At 41.0% G+C, this 22,760-nt stretch overlaps 1 protein-coding gene across 3 annotated transcripts in view; it reads right to left on the reverse strand.

Annotated features, from left to right (window-relative positions):
- MYLK (myosin light chain kinase) overlaps nt 1-22,760 on the reverse strand; it is a 143,839-nt gene that overhangs the window by 104,740 nt on the left and 16,339 nt on the right. For 2 of the 3 annotated variants that reach the window (XM_044437945.1, XM_044437943.1), the window contains exons 2-5: nt 10,481-10,688; nt 7,532-7,580; nt 3,588-3,753; nt 2,999-3,164 (exon numbers count right to left, since the gene is read on the reverse strand). In XM_044437945.1, the coding sequence (XP_044293880.1) occupies nt 2,999-3,164; nt 3,588-3,753; nt 7,532-7,580; nt 10,481-10,688 (589 nt within the window). Of the gene's footprint in view, nt 1-2,998; nt 3,165-3,587; nt 3,754-7,531; nt 7,581-10,480; nt 10,689-22,760 lie in introns of those variants that run through there. The other variant, XM_044437946.1, reaches the window with a different exon arrangement.

The raw sequence follows: 22,760 nt of genomic DNA on the forward strand, positions 1-22,760 counted from the left end.
ATCAGGAAAAGTGATTATCTAGACACTTTTCAATTGGATTTTTGAGCTGGGTTTGGGACAGAGACTGCCCCTGTCACTCTGTGGGATGACCTGTGCAGGGAGAGGGACAGGGGGAGTGTGTCCCTGTTGGTTCTCCTGGACCTCTCAGTGGCTTTCAATAAATACCATCAACTATGATATCTTTCTGAAACAGCTAGGAGGCTGGAAGTAGGAGGCACTGCCTTGCAGTGGTTCTGCCCCTACTTGGCTGACCGGTTGCAGATGATGGTGCTGGGGGACTGTCACTCTTCACCATGGTGACTGCATCATGGAGATCTGCAGGGCTCAATTCTGTCCCCCATGCTTTTTAATATCTGCTGGGTGAGCTCATCTGGAGGTGTAAGCTGGAGTGTCATCAATACACTCATGATACCCAGCTCTACCTCACTTTTTCATCTGATCCAGGTGGGCAATAGTTGTCCTGGACTGGTGTCTGAACTCAGTAATGGACTGGATGAGAGCCAATCAACTGAAGCTGAATCCAGACAAGACAGAGGTCCTCTTGGTGGGCACTCCTGCACTCCAATCAGGAAATTTTCAACCTACCCAGGGTGGGATTGCACTCTCCCTAAAGGATAAGGTACGTAGCGTAGGGGTGCTAATGGACACCAAGCTCTCCCTGATTTCTCAGGTTGACCTGGTGGCCAGGAGTGCCTTCTGTCAGCTTCAGTTAATTTCTCAGCTATGTTCCTGCTTGGGTGAGCAAAGCCCTGCCACATTGACCCATGTGCTGGTAACTAATATAAAGCATTCTACATGGAGCTACCTTTGAAAACAGTCCAGACACTACAGCTAATACAGAACAGGGCAGTGCGGCTGCTTACGAGGACTGGTTGGTGAGACATATTACACCGGACCTCCATCAGCTGCACTGGCTCCCTGTTCCAGTCCAGGTCCAATTCAAAGTGTTGACTTTGGCATATAAAGCCCTTAACGGCTTGTGCCTCTCTCCATATATTCCTACCTCTCCACTTGGATCTTCTGTGGAACTCCTCCAAATTACAAGCCCCTCCCCACCCCAGTGAGGTCAAGGGAAAAGGGCTAGGAGGAGGGCATTCTCAGCACTAGAATTCACTGGCTCTGAAATTCACTCCCCAGGGATATATGCATGGAGTCAACTCTTCTTTCTCTCAGGCACCAGGTGAGAACTTAAACAAGTTTTTGGTTTATTTAATTTAACCTTATACTTTTATATTTTGTTATGGATTATTTTAATTTAATTTTTGGTTAATGTATGGGCTATATTGTGTGTGGCTATATTTTATTATGTGATGCCTATCTATTCTTTTATTGTTTTATCTATATTATCTGCTTATTGTTTTTATTGTCTCTTATGTATTCATTGCTGTTTTAGCACTGGTAAGCCGCCCTGAGAACCTATGAGTTATGGGGTGGCATAGAAATAGAATGGAATTACATACATACATACATACATACATACATACATACATACTAGGATGAGGGCAGCCTTCAACATATGAAGAAACAACCTGTGCTAGACTGCTACTGAAAGTGTATCTTGTTTCTTTTACACTTTGTCACCCTGTATTAATAAAGTTATTGTGTAATAGAAAAAATGCCCCAGATCCAAACAGAATGAACAAAGCATTATGTAAGGGAAAAAGACCTGTTCTGTCCACACTGTCTTTAAGTGTGTTCTGCCCCAGCAAACAATGTTTGAGTTTTTAAAGCTATTTGAAGGGTTGCACAGAGAGCTGCACCTTAGTTGAAAGAGGATCAGAGAAGACTGTGAAGAAAGCTTGGAAAATATTTGGCTGTTTCTACAGATAAAGCAGCATTGCATGACCCTGAGAAGCCATTTGTTCCTCTTCCTTGTGGAAAAATAAATGTGGGGGGGTTGGAAAGAGCTTATCTATACAAGAGGTCCTCATGGTTTTGCTTAAAATAAAAAAAAAATCCTGATTGTGTAACAGTTTATTATCTGATTTTGTGGGGTAATGAAAAGAACTACAAACAAAGGCTTGGAGCTGTAAAATGAGTTAATAAAGACAAGCAAATATATTGCACTTCTTTGTACTCGAAGTCTTGGGCCCATAAATTTGCATGAAATAAACAGCCCCTAAAAGTGGAAACCCAACCAACATTTAAAATTGTAAAAGAAATATAGCCAACGAGCATTCTCAGATCCAATGTCCTGCAAAGTCAGAAGTCAAAGCTGTTGGCAAAATCACAACATGCAAAACACCATCTATCTGCTGCATTTTTCCACAGCCACAGCCATCAATATAAGTACAGAATGGTACTTTACATATAGGATTATAATACTGTAATAGTCACGGGTGCTGGATAGAGCATCAAATTGCTTTGAGCAAGCCACTGTCTTTCAACCTAAACGGTCTCATGTGGCTGCTGTGAATATAAAATGGGGAAACAATGGAGAGTATCTAGTGCTTCCCACTCCACTTACACAATTGGCATTGCACTAGTGTAAGCAACCAAGAGCATTTGCTGGCCTAATGGGTTTTCCATGGATTCTCATTGCATGAAATGATGTTATTTATGCCGTCCTAGAGGACCTTTATGCCAATGGAACATCTATGATGTAGGCTGAACAACAGTTCTGGATACCACCCTGGGAATGATTCCCTGAGTTCCTGAGAAAATTGTATTGTTGTTCTTATTACTAATATTAGGTTGAGGATGAGCATAATTTTCACTTGTTGAAATGAAATGCATTCAGATTTCTAACATGACTAAAAGGAAGAGAAAAGAGCCTGGATCTCCCAGTGCCCTGTCTTCACTAGATTGAAATGTAAGATTTAAAAAAATCTGGACACTGAACTGCATGCTTGGACCACCATTTAAATGTCATTCTGAAGAAAGCAAAACAGGGTGGGAAGATGGGGAGGGAAGAAGAGAGGAGGAATTGGCTCAGCCCTTGGAAAACCTTTAGCTGGCATGCTTGCATTCTTTCCCTTTTAGTCTTTTTTAACCATACCTTGAACCATGAGCTCTGCAGACACAGAAGCCTTCCCAGCACTATTCATCACAGTGCAAGTGTAAGTTCCAGCATCAGCCAGCTGAGCATTTCGGATTTCTAAAAACTGGATGCCTGCTTTCTCAAACATGTTGAAACGATCATCTTTCTGCACCTGAATTTCACCCTGCATGCATATGAAAAGAATACCAGAGGTTTACAGATGCATTCAGCAGGAGGGTGGTGTAAATACCTATCAGTTTCTGGCAAAGCGACACTTCATCTTTTCCTTTTTTTCCTCTGCTTTTACAATTCAGCCTGGTGCTCTTTGTATTATGTTTGTATACCAATAAATATACCCAAAAGATCAGACCTCAAAGTTTCCAAGTTATCCAATTTATAATAAAGAGAAGACACTTTCAGAAGATTAATATTTCAACTCAAAGTACATATTTTACTAGATTAGAGAGTCTGGATCACAAAATGTGGAAGATAAATGAATAAACTTGTCTGTGACTAAATGTACTACAAATTACAAAGACAGCAATGGGTAAGACTTCTGTTTCATTTGCGTTAGAGCAAAGTTGAACAGCTTCTCAGGCAAACATACCTTGAACCAAACAGCTTGAGGCTGAGGTCGCCCTGTAACCTTACAGGAGAATCTACCCATCTGTCCCTCCCGCACAATGACTCGGTTGGGTTTTGTTGCAAACTTGGGTGGACATTCACCCCAGAAGCTTGGTCGTTGTTCTACAGGTGGAACAGTAAGTCTAGCACTGGAAAAGAAATAATATCAGATCTTAATCACCCATCTATTTTTAAAGCACAGCATTACTTCTTGAATTATACTATTTGGCGGCTTTCAAAGAGTGTTCAAATTATTAATACACAGAAGGCAGTAGAAGGTATGGTGCCCCTTTGTGAACCGATTTTCACTTCTATTTTGCATTCCTATCCAGATATATAATGCACAAGGAATCACTCCCCAGTCCTTTCCAGAGTACCTGAGAGGAGCACTTCTTAGATGTTGCATACCCAGCCCAATATGTGTATACTTTGCATCCCATTACCTGTACCCATGCACACAAAGCAAAATTTAGCTCTATGTAGTCAAATTTAATTGAAGCAATGCTAATGGAATGCCATATGTCCCAACCAGACCACTTAGATCTTCATCAAAGGCCCTTCCCTGAATCCCTTCCCCCAGTGAAGTGGGGAGATGGCTAGGATAAGGGCATTTTCAAAAATAGTGTCCCACTTGTGGAATTCACTGCCATTAGAGATCTGCCAGGCATCTTCTTCCTTTTTTAAAATACCAATTGAAAACATTCCTTTTCTGTAACCACTTTGGTGAGTGAGTTGACTTGGTTTTAATGGTTCGTTAGTAGTCTTAAATGGTTTTATTGCAGCTACTGCTATATTATAAATTTTAGTTGCCAGACAATTTTAGTTTATTCATAATTTTATTCTATTTTAGTTAAAAGGGCACTTTAAATTGTTTTATTAATTGAATGTTTAACTTGTATGTCCCCTCTTTATTGCTTTGCTTTATATATTTTATTGTACATTGTTCAAATATATTGTTAATTGAATTATTTTCTCCATTATCATATAATGTATTGTGAGCCACCCAGACAGCCTTATTGTTAAGGGGCATGGCATACAAGTCCAATAAATAAATACATGGTTGGATCATGAGAATGCAAAAACTGAAATTTGCATAATAAAGATTATTGGTATACACTTCTCCAAAAGTTATGCACCATTTTTCTACATGCCTTCATCCAATATATGCACAACACACAAAAGCATATTTGGTGCCTCATATATGCAAGACTGGACAGCTTAAGTGCAACAAACTATAGAAAGTTCTTCTGGTCTTCATTACCTGAATTATTCCACAGTGCAGCAGAATTACCATCATCCAGATCTTGATTTAAAGGCCTGATCCTTTCCCCTGTGACCTTCTGACAGAAATATGTAAGAAATTTCTCACAGAAATGTAAAAAGCAGTATGGTGTGGTGGTTAGAGTGCTGGTCCGGAGCTTGGTGAATCCGCTCAGCCATGAAGCACCCTGGATGACTCTAGCTTTAGGTCAGTCACTGACGCTCAGCCTGACCTACCTTACAGGGTTGTTATTGTAGGGATAAAAATGGAATGCAGAACTGTGTAAGCCACTCAGGGTTCCTCGTAAGAGGAAAAAAGGGAGGATATATATGCAATACAGTAATAGTAGTAATAATAAATGTATAATGTTGGATATGCATTAGAGATGCCAAAGCTCCCCTTGAATTAACTTGCAAATTACTCAAGTTCTTACAGAAAACATGTGGGTCTTTTCTAAGCCAATCCCATGGAAAAATAGGCTCCATTTTCAGATCTTTTTACACATGACCACAGAAACTGATGGAGCCATGGGAACGAATAGGGAAAAGACCCTGCTGGGACCAAAGGGTTGGGGCAAGACCAGTTTGGCTCCCACAGGATTCCTCTCCTTTTGGATACCCACAGCCACTTTCCTATGGGAAGTAAAAGACTCTGTGCAAATAGCACTGTAATTTATTTGGACTTCTGATAACTGGAACAATTTAGATGTCTCTAGGCCATTCATCTAAAAGTCATGTGCTTAGATAAAGAGGCCCAAATATGCCGTAATTTTGCAGAAAGTCCATGATGTCTTCTGAAATTTGAGACAGCTATATAACTAATTATTCTACCATTCCAGCTGATTACAAAATTCAAAGGGTTACAGAAGCTGTTTCAGGTTTTTGTTCCAAATGTCTATAAAAAAGAAGGATGCTTATTCACTCTTATTCTGGTGAACATTTACATTGGTAAACTCAATAAATATTCCTACAAAGCAAAATTGTCATCCAGAATATAATTCACCTAAAATAGAGGTGGCCACTCCAAGAATTATGCTGGTAACGGTTTGCTGCAGCATAGCTAATGTTCCCATTTTCTGCATAAATGTAACACAGATTCCCCCAAGAGAATGAGGTAACAAGTTATAGTTGGGGGAGACATGGAATTTCTTCTGTGTCAATGGATCTGTGGAACTATGGATCTGTAACTCATTGGTTCAGTTAATTTCTTGCACATTAGAAAATGTGAAAAGTCTCCTGTTTCATGCAGTGTTCCAGTCAACTGGAGTGACCAACAGACCTAAAAGTCATTACTCCAAAATCTTATACATCAAGAGAAATTGCTTTGATTAAAAAAAAAAAAATCACAAGGTGAGCCCAAGGATAAAGTGATCTGAGGTCAGCCAGCTAATACATGTTTTATATCACCATGCTTTGAACTTTTTGCCAAGATTTAAGGATGGTGTTCCACAGTATTTGACAATATTTTAAAACCAGCCATTCTAAAACAAAAGCTGATAATGGGCTTCCAGCTATAAGCTGTAGTATCAAACATGCAGGGTTAAATTAAAGGCATTAAACATGTTTGGGGGATTGGACCCGCTCTGCTCAACTTGACAAGCACGTGCAGCAAACTACTGTGACAAATCGTCAAACCCAAGTCAACAGAGTTGGCTTCTTTCAATCATAAACAGCCTTGAAACAGGAGACAGTATATTAGCACAACCCAAACCCATGCAACTTAACTTGCACAATGCCTACATCAATGGCAAACATCATAGTCACACACTAGCAGGAGACAATAAACAGTGATGAAGTTCAAGCTATGGGTTTCAGGCAAACCAAACACATTTTTGGACAATGTACATTTCACAGAAAAGCTTACCCATAAGCAAACAAGTTGTACCCATCTCTTTCTGCCTCTGTATCGGAACACTAAGAAAAACCACATACAACCTCAGCCCAAGGAGAAGTCAGTGGGATGGGAAGACTATAATATGGGGAAGATCTGACAATTCTAAATAAAATAAGGACATGAAGGCAGCTAGAAATATCAAACACCCTCAAAATCAAAAAAGCTGGAAAACAGTACCTTTTGGACTCATTTGATTTGCCTCCATTTTTAACAGTGAAAGGGCAGCTGTCTTGTGCTGTATTTAGTATGCCAGTGAAAGAAGGATGAGTTTATGGAAACTCTTCTTTGCACTTAAAGTTTTTAAAAATAAAACAGGGTTTTTAAAAATAAATCGCAAGAGAAGCCCTCCTAAACTGGACCAGGACAGGACCCTGGCATTAAGGAGTGGGGTGTGAATATCACCTCTAGATGAAATTGCCCCAAGAAAAGACAAATGGAAACTTCCTTCCAGGGCTAGTTTTTAGAAAGACAGAAAGCCAAGATACATGAAATGCCTTTGTACAGTTCTTGTCTAGTTTGACTTTCAGGCTGACCAGTTGAAAAAGGAAAAATGAAGGACAACAGATAGCTTGGAAGTCTTAAGAGACTAATTAATTTACTAAAATTGTCCATAATACTGTATTTCAAGGAATGCACTGAGCTTAGCAAAATGAGTATTACTAATAGCAAGGGGGATGGGTTACCCTTTTTAGAAAGATTAAAAGTTGTGCTTGCTAGGAAAGCTATTAATATATTTCTACTCTAAGAGTAATGAATGCCACTAGAATTCTTACCCAGAACTTTTGACACTGGAAGGCAGACTGTACTTCTTCAAAACAGTTCCTATAACCAGAAAACAGAAAGACACTCAGTTATGAAAAATACTCTGCAGTACCTTTGGGGCCCTGAGGTTCCCCTGGCCCACATTCTGTTGTGTCATTTACAAGTAAGTAGTCCTACAGACTAGCCTTTAAAGGACATTGTCAAAAGTCGCCTCAAGATAAAAGTAAAGGTTTCCCCTTGACGTGAAGTGCAGTCATACCTGATTCTAGGGGGCGGTGCTCATCTCCGTTTCCTGGCCGAGGGAGCCAGCATTTGTCTGCAGACAGTCTCCGTGGTCATGTGGCCGGCATGACTAAACACCGAAGTGCACGGAACGCTGTTACCTGCCCACCGAAGTGGCACCTTTTCATCTACTTGCATTTGCATGCTTTCGAACTGCAAGGTTGGCAGGAGCTGGGACGGAGCAACGGGAACTCACTCTATTATGCAGATTCAAACCAGAGACCTTCTGATCAATCAGCCCAGCAGCACAGCAGTTTAAACCACTGTGCCACCTGCAGTCCCTAAAGTTGCCTAGTCAGGCCTAAAAACTGACTTTTAGTTTTCTTTCTATAAAGCAAAAAATGTCCAGTACCAAAAAGGCTCCCCTAATTTCCACAATTGTTTTACGGGGTACTTTTGTGACTCTAAACAAAAGCACAAAAGAAGGTTAAGTGAATATTAGTCTATTTTGAAAGCCAAGTCTCTGAGCTAAAACTCTGACTAAAACTAATTAAAAGCCATTGAGGGAAAGCTTTTGATGCTGGTTTAAAGTTTGTAGGCCAAGAGAAAAGGTCAATCTGCATTATAATGCAAATTTTCAATGATGTACAGTCTCAAGAAAATTTAAATCTTAAATGACTTGTACTTGTTGAAAGCTGAAAGCCATTCTTACACTGACTGAAACCTCCTGGGGAAAGCATTCAGCCAGAACAAAGGCTTTTCTTATGCAGCTTTTGCGTTGCCTGATATACTTTTGTCTGGGATAAAAAAATGATTCCAAAGGCAACTAATGCCAAGTTTATATTGATGCAAGATGAAAGTTAAGGCCTACTTTGAGTGTAGAGATCATCAAGCACCTGCCAAAGGACTAGCAGCAGCCAGCTGACAAAAAGCCCCATAGAGCTGTTCCTCCTCTTCACCTTTGCAACCTGCTTGTTCACCTGCTTCTCAGTGTGGAACAGACTGTAGTGATGGACACAAGAAAGAGCAATAGATGCTCCTTCTTACTTGCTCACTGGCTCTCTCCTGTCAAGCAAGCAAGCAAGCAGTAACAACTGTGAGAATGAGGATGAGAGGCATGAGCAGCTGGTGACCATGGTGGAAAGAAGGCAGGCTGACTGAGGCAGGGTTGTCTTGCCAAAGGGCTGTCAAAAACCTGGAGCCAGCAGTGAGGTCTGCAAATCCACACAGTCTCTTTTGGAGCTATGGATACTGGCTATGGACTTATAACAACATTTATTTTAAAACTCTCCCACTGATTTCTCTTCAAAGTTTTAATAATAAGATAATTGCCTCTCCATGGGCCCATTCTCATCTCAGGAGAAAACACATATACTCAATGTTTTGGCTCTTTTGATGCTGTAATTTATCATTGTGGAGGTGGAAAAATCACAAACTGCTGGGCCACTAGAGCAGGTGAGCCATGCAGGATGTGGTGTTTTACAACCTCCATAAGCAACATGCCCAAACTGGGCTGTACAGAAAAAATGAGAACTAGGACTTTACTTTTTGCTCGTTGCTGGTAGTTCACCAATGCTGGGAACAACAGATGGCAAAAGAAGGGGGGAACGGCAGAGGATGAGGTGGCTAGATGGAGTCACTGAAGCAGTTGGTGTGAGCTTGAGTGAACTCCGGGGGATGGTGGAGGACAGGAAGGCCTGGAGGAATATTGTCCATGGGGTCGCGATGGGTCGGACACGACTTCTTGACTAACAACAGCAACAACAAGTAGTTCACCACACACATGAACACAGAATTTAACAGCTGCCATATTCCTAAACATTTACTCCTTAACTGTTAGTCAAGATTTACATTTACTATGAAGGCCAAAGGATGCAGCCCTGTTTTTCTTTCATGTTTCTGTTTGCAACAGTCACCCTTTTCTCAATACGCTTCTTTCCTCAAAACAGATGCTTTACCTACAGTGAAGTATCACGATGCCCATCGTTTATATTCACTGTATGTTTAGCACCACCTACTGGACATGGGCAGGTTTACTTACAAACAGATAGATGACAAATGCTAAAGTTCTCAGTAGAACAAGACTGATGCACAGAGGCCACGATGAAGAACTACAATTGGCCAAGAAAAGGATTATGAAAGTCAAACATACATTCCTGGAAATAATTGCATCAGCCTCTGAAAACATGAAAACAAAAAGCACAGTGGCCAAGCCTGAGCTGTTAACCAGCATAGCCCCCATTCGTGTCTTGCCTGCACCATTTCACTAGGAAAACAGGCAAGCAGCCATCTCTTGGCCTCAGCTGTCCATCGACAGTATGGGGGTAATAGAGCTGAACATCACCTTCAAATGGATGACCATTATTCAACCATTATTCTAGAGCATGAGAAAGCAACTTGTTGCCCTTCCCCATGTTTGGCCTACCACTCCCATCAGCAAAGATTAAGGATGTTGAGTGTTGCAGGCCACAACGTCTAAAGGGCCACAACTTATCCTCACCTGCCCTAGAGGTATGACTTATAGACAGTGGATGCTATTAATGTGGAAGTGAGTTTAGCTTTGGAGTCTGCACCCTCCTGTTCCCTGGAGGGAAGGATGTAGAAACAGGTGGTTTTATTTTCTTCCTTATGAAGCAGTATCAGTTCTGTAAATTTCATTTTTGATGGATTTGTTTCAATCTGCTTCTCCCTTCCTTTGCCACCAGATGCAACATGTACGAGGTCACACACACGCTTACCTTCCACTGTTAATTCTGCTGTCACCTGGCGAACTCCACCAGCATTTGTGGCCTCACATGTGTATGGGCCACCATCTTCCTCCTGCACCCCTTTGATCATCAAGCTGCAAAGTCCTCGAATGCTGCGGTCAACTACATAGCGCTCTCCCTCCACCACAGGATGCCCATTTCTGTACCATGTGATCTGAGGTTCTGGGCTGCCTCTGACCTAGAAAAATTGGGTTGGAGGAATAACCAGGCAGTGGGGGCAGCAGCAGGGAGAGAATGGGGAGGAAAGAAAGAAAGTGATTTTATTGGGAAGAAATGTGGAATACTGCAAGCCAGTGGAAAGTATTTTCTCAAGCAGTATCTGTTAAACACATACAAATTGTTGGGAGCCAAATGGCAAAAACCTGAACAGAAAGAAGAGAAACTATTGGGTGCATCAAGCTGTTAAACTAGCAATATTGTTCCAACAGGCATGTACCCAGGCATAGTTGTTTTTTAATTTTCTGCCTGTTGAGTTTTAAAAGTTAATAACAGAAATTTTTGAGCAGCAAATGTACACAGCAAACCTATTAGAGCAGATTCCAAGATGAAATGGCAGAGAAAAATTCATAGGCAAGAGCCTTCTTTAGCAGATGTATCCACTATGACTAATATTTAGAAAAGGCACTGTTCATACAGCCATATAAACAGACAACCACCAACAGTGGCAAAACAGTGCTGGTTGTGACACACATTATGTCACAAAGTGCATCCAAAATCTGGCAACTAATCTCACTCACACATGAAAACTGACACACGAGTTCCATGAACATCTCAGAACAGCTTTTTTGAACAGACAAACAAAATGTAGTGGGGAACAAAATGTAGATACCAGCAACCATTGGCCTATCTGCATTTTCCAGATATTTTTCACATTTATCCGAGTTTGTCAAAATTTTCATTTGATGTCAACATTCAAAATTTCCAAAATTCCTCTCTCACCTCCTATATATAGAGAGGCTATATACAGAATAAACCAAGGGAGCCATATCTTGCATTATGCAAGGCTACCACTAGTAAAGACCAAACTCAAATATTGGGAGATTCTCTGGTTCACTGACATTGATAGGCTTACAGTTCAGATCACAATTATGCTCACAGAACTGGTGTACATAGCTTTTTTTTTAAAGAGTAACTCAATGGTGCAGCACACGCCTGGCACAGGAAAAGTTCCAAGTTCAGAGCTGCTGCTAATATGACACTGGATCAGGCAGGCCAGTGCTGATATGCTTCTCCTACCAAGTTCTGACATCCTTGCCTAGTCATAGACTTTAAATACAGTTGATTATTTAGTATGACTGGAAGCCAAGGGAATATTTGGTTGTTTTTGAAGTTCTGTTGGTTTATCTATTCCACTATTCAAGCGCAGATACCCCTTAATAAGTGTAAAGATAAGCACTGAGACCCTGCAAACTTCCCAATGACCAGTCAACAATGAACCATTGCATTTTATCAAGCAATCACTCAAAAAGAGGAGTCTAGATAATGATATAAGCCTATTACATGTAGCCTGTGACACTGAAAATGTCAGCCCTGTTGATAGTTTTGGCTGCAACATAAATGGGATTTTTAAAAAGTCTTTGCACCAGGTGGCGTCCTTTAGCAGTTCATTTGTGTACAACAATGCCGAACATGAGTTTTCACTGACCATTCTGACCTCCTCAATGTACACATACAGTATATCAGACTAAGATGTTATTTTTGTGTATTTGAATATAATTTCCTGTATAAACATTGAAAAAATAACAATGAAGGCTACTGGAAGAAGGAATTTTGCATACAAAACTGGAAGACATAAACTGGGATACTGCACTTTTACAATATGTTGAGATCTTGGTTGGAAAGCTTCAGCAGAATGCTGAAGTTATTCCATAAAAGGACACATACTTTGGACACATATAGCATGTCAATGGCTCACAGTAGTCTTCATTCTTTCCTTCTTGAACTGTGAAAGCATCTTCCTATAGAAAAAGGAATGGGATGTTGCTCTCAAAAAGATCCAAACATCACAAAATGATGGAAAAGATGGAGTTAGCCCACAAAGCTCTGGGCTTCCACTGGAATGAGAATACTAGCATTTAGGAATTACTGTAGTGTACAGAATACTCTCCACTGTTAATTTAGTAACAAAACTTTGTTGCCTCAGGTACATGGAAATCATCAGGCAAGGGGAATTTGTAGATGTTCTTAAGAAAGAATTAATCACAAGCTGGTTTCTAAGGCACTAGTCTACATATTAGAGGTCACTGCAATGCAGACTGTCCAAATTCTAGCATGCCAAAAGCATTAAATAGGATGCATAGAACTGTTGGAGGTGAGAAAAAATATTTTAACAAAATACACCTATGTTGGCATACTTCCTACAGTGGCAACTTCCACCATCCAGTCCAGCTTTAAAAGACACACAACACAAACCAATGTGTCTTCCAGAATGCTAGTTTTTCCTTAAAACTAAATGCATTACACTAACTTTTATCTTATTTCCCTTAGCTCCTATTGGACCCAACTATAACATTCTTATCCAGTTCTTCACTCACTGTTACTTACTTCAACTCCTTTGACCATATTCTGGCTCTCCTAATACATAAGCTACATTTCAATATTTTCCATGTGTTTTTATTTTGCAAACATCAAGCCTCCAATTTGAGGAGGCAAGCAGGAATGGCATATTTATCCAGAAGGATAAGAAGAGTCATCCTAAGAAAAATAGAAACAGAGACAGATAGAGAGGGGGAGTTCACCTTCACAGCTTAATTATTCCAACCTTTTGCATCTTCATCCACTAATACTATGCTTAAAAAAAATAGAATAAGGAGAAGAAACAATTGGTGAATTATTCCATTGTGAGAATTTATGTTTCAGGCTGAAGTTTGGAACACAATTCAACCCCTGCGCTAAAAGATGTGTCCTGCCATAAAAGTGTCAGGTGATTCTGAAACAAACCTCAGCTTGATACTGATGGACCCATTCCAAAACTGCAGCAGGTTTCTATATAAATATAAAATTATTTTTTGTTCTAGTAACTCTTCCAGGCTGTGCAGAAACATCTGCCTTTAATAACACATTGACAATAGCTGGTTAAGGATTTATCTGCTTACTTAATGCTCTGCAACGTAAGGTGGCAACCCTTATTTACCGCCCTGTCTACTTTTTCCATGGGTTCTGCGGAGCAATGGTGGGGGAATGACATTTCATTCAGAACTCTTAAGCAAATGTGATCACTAAAAGGAAGGCAGAGATTTAAATGAAATTCACTTCCAAGTAAGGACTGCTTCACTGAATACATTACTTGTTTTACCATATCTTTACTGGTAAACTTCCATAATGCGTGAAAGAGATGGACAAATGCCAGGAACTGAGTTAAAATCAATTTCCAGTGCCCTGCGTATGTCCCTTTGATCCCCCCGTGTGTTGACTGAAGTTCATATATGCTTCAAATATTATGGTACTTGTATGCAACAGGAGACATACAGTGAATATGCTGAACATCCATCTACCATATAATGTGCAAATTAGTGCTGAATTCATTCAGGGTTGTTATCTTAAGTATAAGAGGCACAGCATAAGGAGCTCCCAACTAACAAAATTGCAAGGGCTTTCTCAGATGTTTGTCCATCTGCTCTTTTTGGTCAGATAAATGACAGCATTATGGCCTTTATTTATAAGCTACTCAGATAAAAAAAGAATCTGAACACATTTAATCAACATCCAAAATAATTTGTTTCTGATCTACCCCTGAAACCAGCAAAATACCAGAAAAAGTATAAACTAGGGAAAACCTTTTCAAGATCCAATTAAACTGCACAGACCTTGAACTTGTAAGGAAAGATGCAGTGCTACAGCTCATAAGCACAATGTAGAGTAATTGGACAAACTGTATTATTAGGCAGTAAGTACAGCATGAAGAGAAGGTTAGCTCCTTGTACTAAGTCAAGTCACAGTTACTTTACTGTTGTTTTGTAAGTACCGTGAACCTTTTTATTACCTCTCTGGAAGCTCAAATCAAAAGTAAGATTACAAAAGAAAAAAGATGCTACTCAAATATGTCCTCAAATGCACGGGAAGAATCTGGGCTCCATCCTGTACCACACAGACCTCACCTCACACAATGGGTCTTCTCCCTTTCTTCTTCCCCCTGCAGGCCATCAAAATCATCTCCAGAAGGTTCCCTAATCCTCTGGAGCAGATTTGGGAGGAGGAGAATGGATGTGAGGAGGCAAATCTGTTCTACCAGCAGTATCCATTCTGTTGGTGGAAGGACCCAAGCAGGGCACCCCTCTGTACCCTTTAGAATACTAACTTTATAATCTTAAAGCAGTACCAGAGAATTACAGTTTAATCCAGTTGTCAATCTCCCCTGGACAAGAAGCTTATATTTCAAGGCCAATGATCCAGGTCACATGAGCAGTGATTGTTGTACAAACTGGAGAGCATCCAGTTCAAGAATGGTGTTTATGGTTTACAGCTCTTGGGACCAGCTCAGCTCTCAGGCAGACCTGAGATTTTTCAATGATGATGATGATAATGATAATGGCCATCACTCAAGAGTTATGCACATTCATTGTTCCATAAAGTCTTCTGAAACCATGTGCAATTATTCCAAGTTCATTGTTTAGTCAGTTTTAATTGTCCCTTCAGGTTCAGCCATCTCCAAACCGATGCCCAGCAGATGTTTTAGACAAAAACTCTCAACAGCTTCAGATGACCAAATGATGGGAGCTGTAGTTCAAAGCACAGAGTAGGCAGAGGATGAATTCATTCAGAGAATTTTGACTGGTATAAGAAGCTCTCTTGCGGAAGAAAGCATGGACTTAAATTATAGCCTATATTCTTCTGTCTTTTGTTCAGCAATCCTCATTTATGAAAGAGTTTTCAGTCAAATTTGAGATCCAGTGCAATCCCAGAATTTGCCCAGAATAACAGGCTGCAAGAATAAAATGTTTGCTAGCCAGAGAAACACACTAACAAGCCACAAACAGCTGGCTCATAGGCTCCTGCACAGCCTCCAGTGAAGAGTGAAGGCTAGTCTAGACTCCTAGATGGCTTAAATTAACTTTATCATCCAGCTCAAAAGAAGAATTAAATCCAGCTTCTACAAAACCATCCACACATTTCAAAGAGAAAGACTCAAATGTATGTTTCTGTTGCAGCACATGCTGTCACATTTTTGAAACTCTACACCTGGCATTGCTTAGGTTTCTTATGTCATTCACAAGCAGTACTAATAAATCACTGTTTGGGGAATTGCCTCAATATTCTGTTTTGCAAAGACATAGTATTCATATTTGGAGTTTTCCAGTATTTAATTCTCCAAAGCAGCAAGCAATGTGCACGTGTGTGCAGACGAGCAGATCTCTCTCTCTCTCTGTCTCTCATTCTCTCTCTCAGACACACGCGCACACACATGTAACATCTTTAACATCCTTTAAGCACTAAAAACCAGAATGCTTTTGGAATCATTAACTGACACTAGTTATCTATTTGATGCTCTAATCTTATACATAATTAGCTGGAAACTAACCCCATTAATTTCAGTGGAACCTCCATTTAAGCATGCTTAGAATGACATATCATGACATTCTAATCTCTCTGGATCTCTGTGTTAAGGATAGCATTTCAGCTCAGCACCAGGAAACACCAAAACCACCACCACCACCACCACCACCATCAGATTTAAAAGCAGTAGACACTAACATTTTTAAAGAGAAAATGCATGAAATGTTAGTTAAAATGTTTTAAAGTTTTCAACCTTAATCTACAAACATAAGAGAATCCCTATAGGAAGAAGATTCTGAAAAGAATCAAAGCAGAGTTCCTTAACTCAGCTCAGTCTTTTCCTGCAAGAGAAAAGTCAGAGGAAGGAGTACAAAATGAAAGGGCAGGAAGGCAGCTAAATTGTCAAGGAACGCCTTGATGAGCATAACTCATTCCTATCTTGAGGACCTGATAAGCGCCATCCTAAAGTCATAAAGGAACTGGCAGAAGAACTCTCTGAAATACTATCTATAATCTTCAAGAAATCTTGGAAAACAGGGGAAGTATTGGACCAACTGGAGAAGAGCTGATGTTGTTGCCATCTACAAGAAATTGAAAAAAGACAAATTTGGGAACAGTAGACCAGTCAGTCTAATACCAATCCCTGGGAAAATACTGTAACAAATTATTTAAAAATTAGTCTGCAAGCACCTTGAGGAAAATGCAGGGATGCACAGAAACCAAGAATAGGTTATCCTAAACTAACCTAATCTCATTTTTGACTGGGTAATCACCCAAATGGAGAACAGAAATGCCATGGATATAATTTAGACTTTTGACAAAGTGCCCCTCATAAACAAAGTAGCAAAATATGGGCTCAACATAACTACAATTAGGCGGATCCATAACTGGCTACAAAAATCGGTCGCAGAGAGAGCTCATCAATGGCATCTTCTCAAGCTAGACAAAGGTAATAAGTGGGGTGCCACAGAGCTCAGTCCTGGGACCCATGCTCTTCAACATCTTTATTAATGGTCTAGATGAAGAAATCCAGGAAATGATAATTAGATTTTCAGACAACACAAAACTGGGTGGAATAGCTAACACCCTGGAAGACAAAAAGAAGATCCAGGGTGACCTGGACAAGCTAGAACACTGGGCAGACAGCAATGAATGAAATTCCCAGAGCCAAATCCTTAGTTCTCTACCTAGGGGGAAAAAACAAATGTGTCATTACTAGATGGGGAATACTTGGCTCACCAATATTGCAAGTGAGAAGGATCTTGGAATTGTTGTAGATCACAAGCTGAATATGAGTCAGCCATAATGTGATGTGGCTGCAAAAAGGTCAAATGTTATTTTAGGCTGCATTAACAGAAGTATCACTTCCAGATCCCATGAATACTAGTTCCTCATTACTTGGCATCAGTTAGGCCTCATATGGAATAGTGTGTCTAGTCCTGGGCACCACAGTTTAAGAAAGATGCAGACAAGCTAGAAAGGGTTCAGGGGATGATTCCGGAACTGGAAACAAAGCCCTATGAGGAGATATTGAAAGAACTGGGCATGTTTAGCCTCAAAGAAACTGAAGGAAGATATGATAGCACCCTATGAGTATTTGAAAGGCTGTCACAAAGAGGAAGGACAGGATCTCTTCTCGATCATCTAGAGAATCATCTAGACACAAAATTATGGGCTCAGTGTACAGACAACCAGATTCTGGCTAGATATCAAGGAAAATTCCCCAGCCATTACAGCAGTACCAACAGAACCAATTACCTAGCAAGACTGTGGGCTTTTCCACACCAGAGGCATCCAAAATGCAACTGGACAGTCATCTGAGAGGGATGGTTTAACTTGGTGTCCTGCACTGAACAGGGGGTGTATCTGATGGCCTTCTGGCCCCTCCTAACTCTACTATTCTATGCTTCTAAAGAACCCCATCTTTCAGATTTGCTTGTTTGATCTTGTGTAACAATAGAAGAGACTTAACAAGTCATTGAAAGACAGTGAACTATCATAACTTAATGTTTCTGAAAGAGGTTGAAGGACAATGCAGCACCCAGAAAAATCTTACACTGACTTTCTCTTTCCATGTGGCTTCTGTACACTAGAGAAAGTAGCTGCCTTTCAAGAGAAGCTCTAGCATATGTTCAAATGGCACTGGTGAGTACAAACATCTTATCAAATCTACACTACTCTTTCATCTAAATTACCTGTTCCCATCTGTTGCATTTCACCTAGCTCATTGAGTTGTGCTCCTGCCTCAATTAACTGAATGTCAAATGCATTCATATGCAAACTACTTTGATTTTCACTCTTCACTCTCTATAAGTTTACAGAAGCTCCATGTAATTCAACATGGCAATAGCTGAATGAAGAGAAAAAAGGCAGAAGGATACGGACAACAGCAAAGAAAGAAGAGGGTAAAAATAGGCTCATCTGAAAAGGCCTGCAGTCAAAGCCATGAATGTCCATTGTGGAAGCTGTGGCTTTTTCAATAAATACAAAAATTTCTGCTTGGATGAGTGGAGAAGCTCCAACTAATCCAACGTTTATGGTATTTCCAACAGGGAAGCATTTATGACCTATCTATAAAAGACATGGTCTGTTAGCAGAAAAGCAGGCAGCAGCTGCAGACCTTATTGTTAACAATTATCTTGTTATTGTGAATACAGTGAAATTGTTCTGAATGCAGCTAAAGAACAAAATAGCTCTTTCAATATTCTGTTGCAAGAAACTACACATGCTTTGAATTATTTCTGTTCAGTCGAACTGTAGGTTTAGACTTATAATACAGTGCTGGTTTTGTGCATGTTTTCCCTTCAAAGGATAAAGAAGATATTCACAAAGTTCCATTAAATAAATAGAAAGACTGGTCTATCATTTTAGAATGGAGCTAAATGGAAGACAGTTGACACTGACTCCTTTCAGGTTCTCCTGCTCAAGTTGCAAGATATGCTTATCACACGGTAAGGCCATGCAGGAAAACAGGGTGTACGCTTCCAGATGAAGCTTTTATCCCAACATCACTCTGCCTGAGTCACAGAATTTTATGGGACAGTCATATGATACACCTGCTCGTAATCTTTCCTGTTTACTCTTCCACATCTTCTATCTTTTTTTTTCCTTATCACAAAAAATAATATTAAGGGGGAAAAGGCAGAACAGTTGCACGAGTCCATCTGTTTGGTAGCAATGCTTCTGGAAACTTCTTAAGTCTCCAAGTAAGTTTTAGTCCTCACTTCCTTTTCCTGTTCCCTATTGGCTTTGCTCCACCATCAGTTTACTTCACTCCACATTCTATTGGTCACATCACCTCAAATGATACTGTCCTCAAATTTCTATTACTTCCAATCTCTGCTCTCTTGCCTCCTGCATTCAGTTCTCTGCTTAGACCAGGGGTCTCAAACTCAATTTACCTGGGGGCCGCGGGAAGTAAGAGTCTGGGTGAGGCTGGGCCACATCAAGCATTCCACCACCGCGGTGGTGGTGGGCTGCTCATCCGGAGGCCGGCCCGGGCGCTGCCGGCGCTTTGAAGGCCCCAGGGCCCCTCCCCCGTGCCCTGCCCGTCCCGGCAATTGGCCTGCGGGCCACGAGTGTGAGACCCCTGCCTTAGACCCAGAAATTGGTCCTGCAATACAAATCCTTGCCTTAGACACTCCCTCGTTCACCCTTGATTTTCTAGGCAGTCTATTTCTTCTGTCCCTCCTTTCCTGCTCCTTTTTGCTTGAGCTTACCTTCACAGCTTTTTACCTTCACAGCTTTTCACAGCTTTTGGTTGTGAAATCCATTGGCTGGGATTATTATATGGGTTTTTACCATGGGTGAAAACATATCTCTTGGTCTGGGCACCCAAATTCACATGGCATCCTCCCAATCAGATGCAAGTAAGTGTCAAATGTGATCCCTTATTAATTGAATAATGCCCAAAGTGCTTTTTAACAAAAATTAATTATAGCTACTTATAAGTATTTGCTTAAGCTGAGTATATATTATTACCAGTATTGTATACTGGTAATCGACCTACCGGAATGTTGTGCACTAATTTGGATATATTTTAAGTGAACTATTACTGAATGAATGTATTGCAATGCATTACAATCATGGCTACTATATGTGTTTTAAGAAACAAAGTATTGTAGAAAATGTGCTATGCAGATAAATTAGGACTGTAAATAAGTATACCAACATTTGAGACTGAATTAATGGCACTTCTACTATGGGTGCTTCCAGATCACTGTTTTTTGGGCAATCACGAGGCCTCACACAGGGAACTTTATAGAAGGGCTGGATGACATTGACTTCCACTTGTATCAACTTCTATTATTATCATCATCATCATCATTATTATTATTATTATTATTATTACATTTCTATGCCGCCCCTTGCCGAAGCCTCGGGGCAGCTTACAACACAATAAGATGCACTGAAATACAATAGAACATAATAAATTACCAATAAATACAAAAAATACACTGAGATACAATAATATAAAATTAAAATTAACAGTATAAAATAAGTAAATAAAGAATATAGGAGGAGAAAAGAGAAGGAAGAGGAAGTTGCCCTGGCCAGATCATATTTTTTAACAATTAAAATGATGTTTAAATAAAAAGGTCTTTACCTGGCGCCGAACAACCAGTAACGACGGTGCCAGGCGGACCTCTTTGGGGAGTGAATTCCATAGGTTGGGTGCCACTGCAGAGAAAGCCGAGTACTTACTCTCCTAATTTCTTTCATGGAGGGTTCCCGGAGAAGGGACTCTCCCGCAGATCTCAAGGGGCAGTCGGGCATATACGGACGTAAGCGCTCGTTCAGGTAGCCAGGACCCAAGCCGTTTAGGACTTTATAGGTCATAACCAACACCTTGAATTGGGCCCGGGCTTCAATGGGAAGCCAGTGAAGTTGACGGAGGACTGGAGTCATGTGAGCATAACGCCCCATCCCCGTCAGCAACCTGGCAGCTCTATTTTGCACCAATTGAAGTGTTCGGACCGTCTTCAGGGGAAGCCCCATGTAAAGCGCGTTACAGAAGTCTAGGAGGGAAGTCACCAGCGCGTGTGTCACCGTCGCCAGGCAGTCGTACTCCAGGTAGGGGTGCAGCTGATTAATCAGCCGAAGCTGAAGGAAGGCGCTCCTCGCCACTGCTGTCACCTGAGCTTCCAAAGAAAGCTCCGGGTCGAGGAGTACTCCTAAGCTACGGACCTTGTCCCTAAGAGGGAGTGTTGCACCATTCAGGACCAGGTCAAATCCACCCTCTCCGAAGCCCGATCTGCCAACCAACAGGACCTCCGTCTTGTCTGGGTTGAGTTTCAGTTTGTTGGCCCTCATCCATTCCATTACCTCGGCCAAGCACCGGTTCAGCACAGCCACTGCCTCACCTGGATTAGTGGAAAACGAGAGGTAGAGCTGGGTATCATCAGCGTATTGATGATTCCGCAGCCCACACCTCCTGATGACCTCTCCCAGCGGTTTCATATAGATGTTAAATAGCAGAGGGGATAGAATGGAGCCCTGTGGTACTCCATGGCAAAGCTGCCATGACGCAGAGACATGGTCCCCCAGCACTACCTTCTGGAATCGACCGTTGAGATAGGAGCGGAACCACTGCAAAGCAGTGCCTCAGACCCCCAATCCCGCAAGTCTATCCAGAAGGATATCATGGTCGATGGTATCGAAAGCCGCCGAGAGGTCCAGAAGAACCAACAGGGATGCACTCCCCCGTCCTTCTCCCTGCACAGGTCATCGTACAGGGCGACCAAGGCAGATTCAGTACTGTACCCGGGTCTGAAGCCGGACTGAAAAGGAGCCAGATAATCAGTTTCATCCAAGAGTGCCTGGAGTTGTCCTGCCCACCTGTGCTTTCCCACCACGTCTTCCATCCTTTTCCTTACCACCAAAAATAGTTACGAACAGAACTGAAGTGCAGTGAATGTTCAGGAGAGAAATTCTGCACAATTTCTTCTGACTGGTAGGCTAGCAGCCTTCTGTCTCAAAACTGCATCCATACAATTTATACATTGGGCTTTAATCTACCAAGAAACCTACCAAAAATTGCAGGAACTGAAGAACGGGTTTACTTTTCATTAGCATATTAAAAATCTGTCATTACTAATTTAAACATACAGCTACATAGCTTAGATCAACTTGAGACTTTGTACAGAGAGTCTGCCAAGAAGTACTGGATGGTATTTGGCAAGATTTTCAACTTAACCTACCTCACAGGGCTCTTGTAAGGGTCAAATAGGAAAATTCATAATACCCCATATATTACCTTGAACTGATAAAAGTCTGATCACAACAAAAACAGTCAGGTTACAGTCAGCCAAAGCCACCCCAGCCCCGTGTGTGCAATTAAAAGCACTCATGCAACCCTTTAAAATACTGTTCATGCAGTAATCCCTGCCAGTTTGGAACATCTGGTTTTCTTTGGGTGGACACAAATGTTCAGTTTCTTGCACACCAGAATTGTCCACATTTTTAAAGAGCCAAACAGGCTTTCCTCCTCCCCCACACAATTAAGTTTGTATAGTAATCCTGTTGCTGTTGGAGGAAAAGGAATTGCTTCATTCACAGCCTATGGACACTAAGTCTCAAAATATATGTTGTTTCCCTGAGAACATGTCAAGGGAACATACGATACTTCAGATTCCCAGATCTTAGATTGAAAACAAAGCTTCAGCCTTGGAGCTGAAGCTCCATGCATCACTTTCAGGTAGAGTGGGTTGGAAGGAGAGGAGAAGTCTGGAGCCACCAGAATAAAAGATATCCTGAC

Source organism: Varanus komodoensis, unplaced genomic scaffold, assembly GCF_004798865.1.
Source record: "Varanus komodoensis strain SLA01 unplaced genomic scaffold, ASM479886v1 scaffold32, whole genome shotgun sequence".
In the NCBI taxonomy this organism is placed as follows: Eukaryota; Metazoa; Chordata; class Lepidosauria; order Squamata; family Varanidae; genus Varanus; species Varanus komodoensis.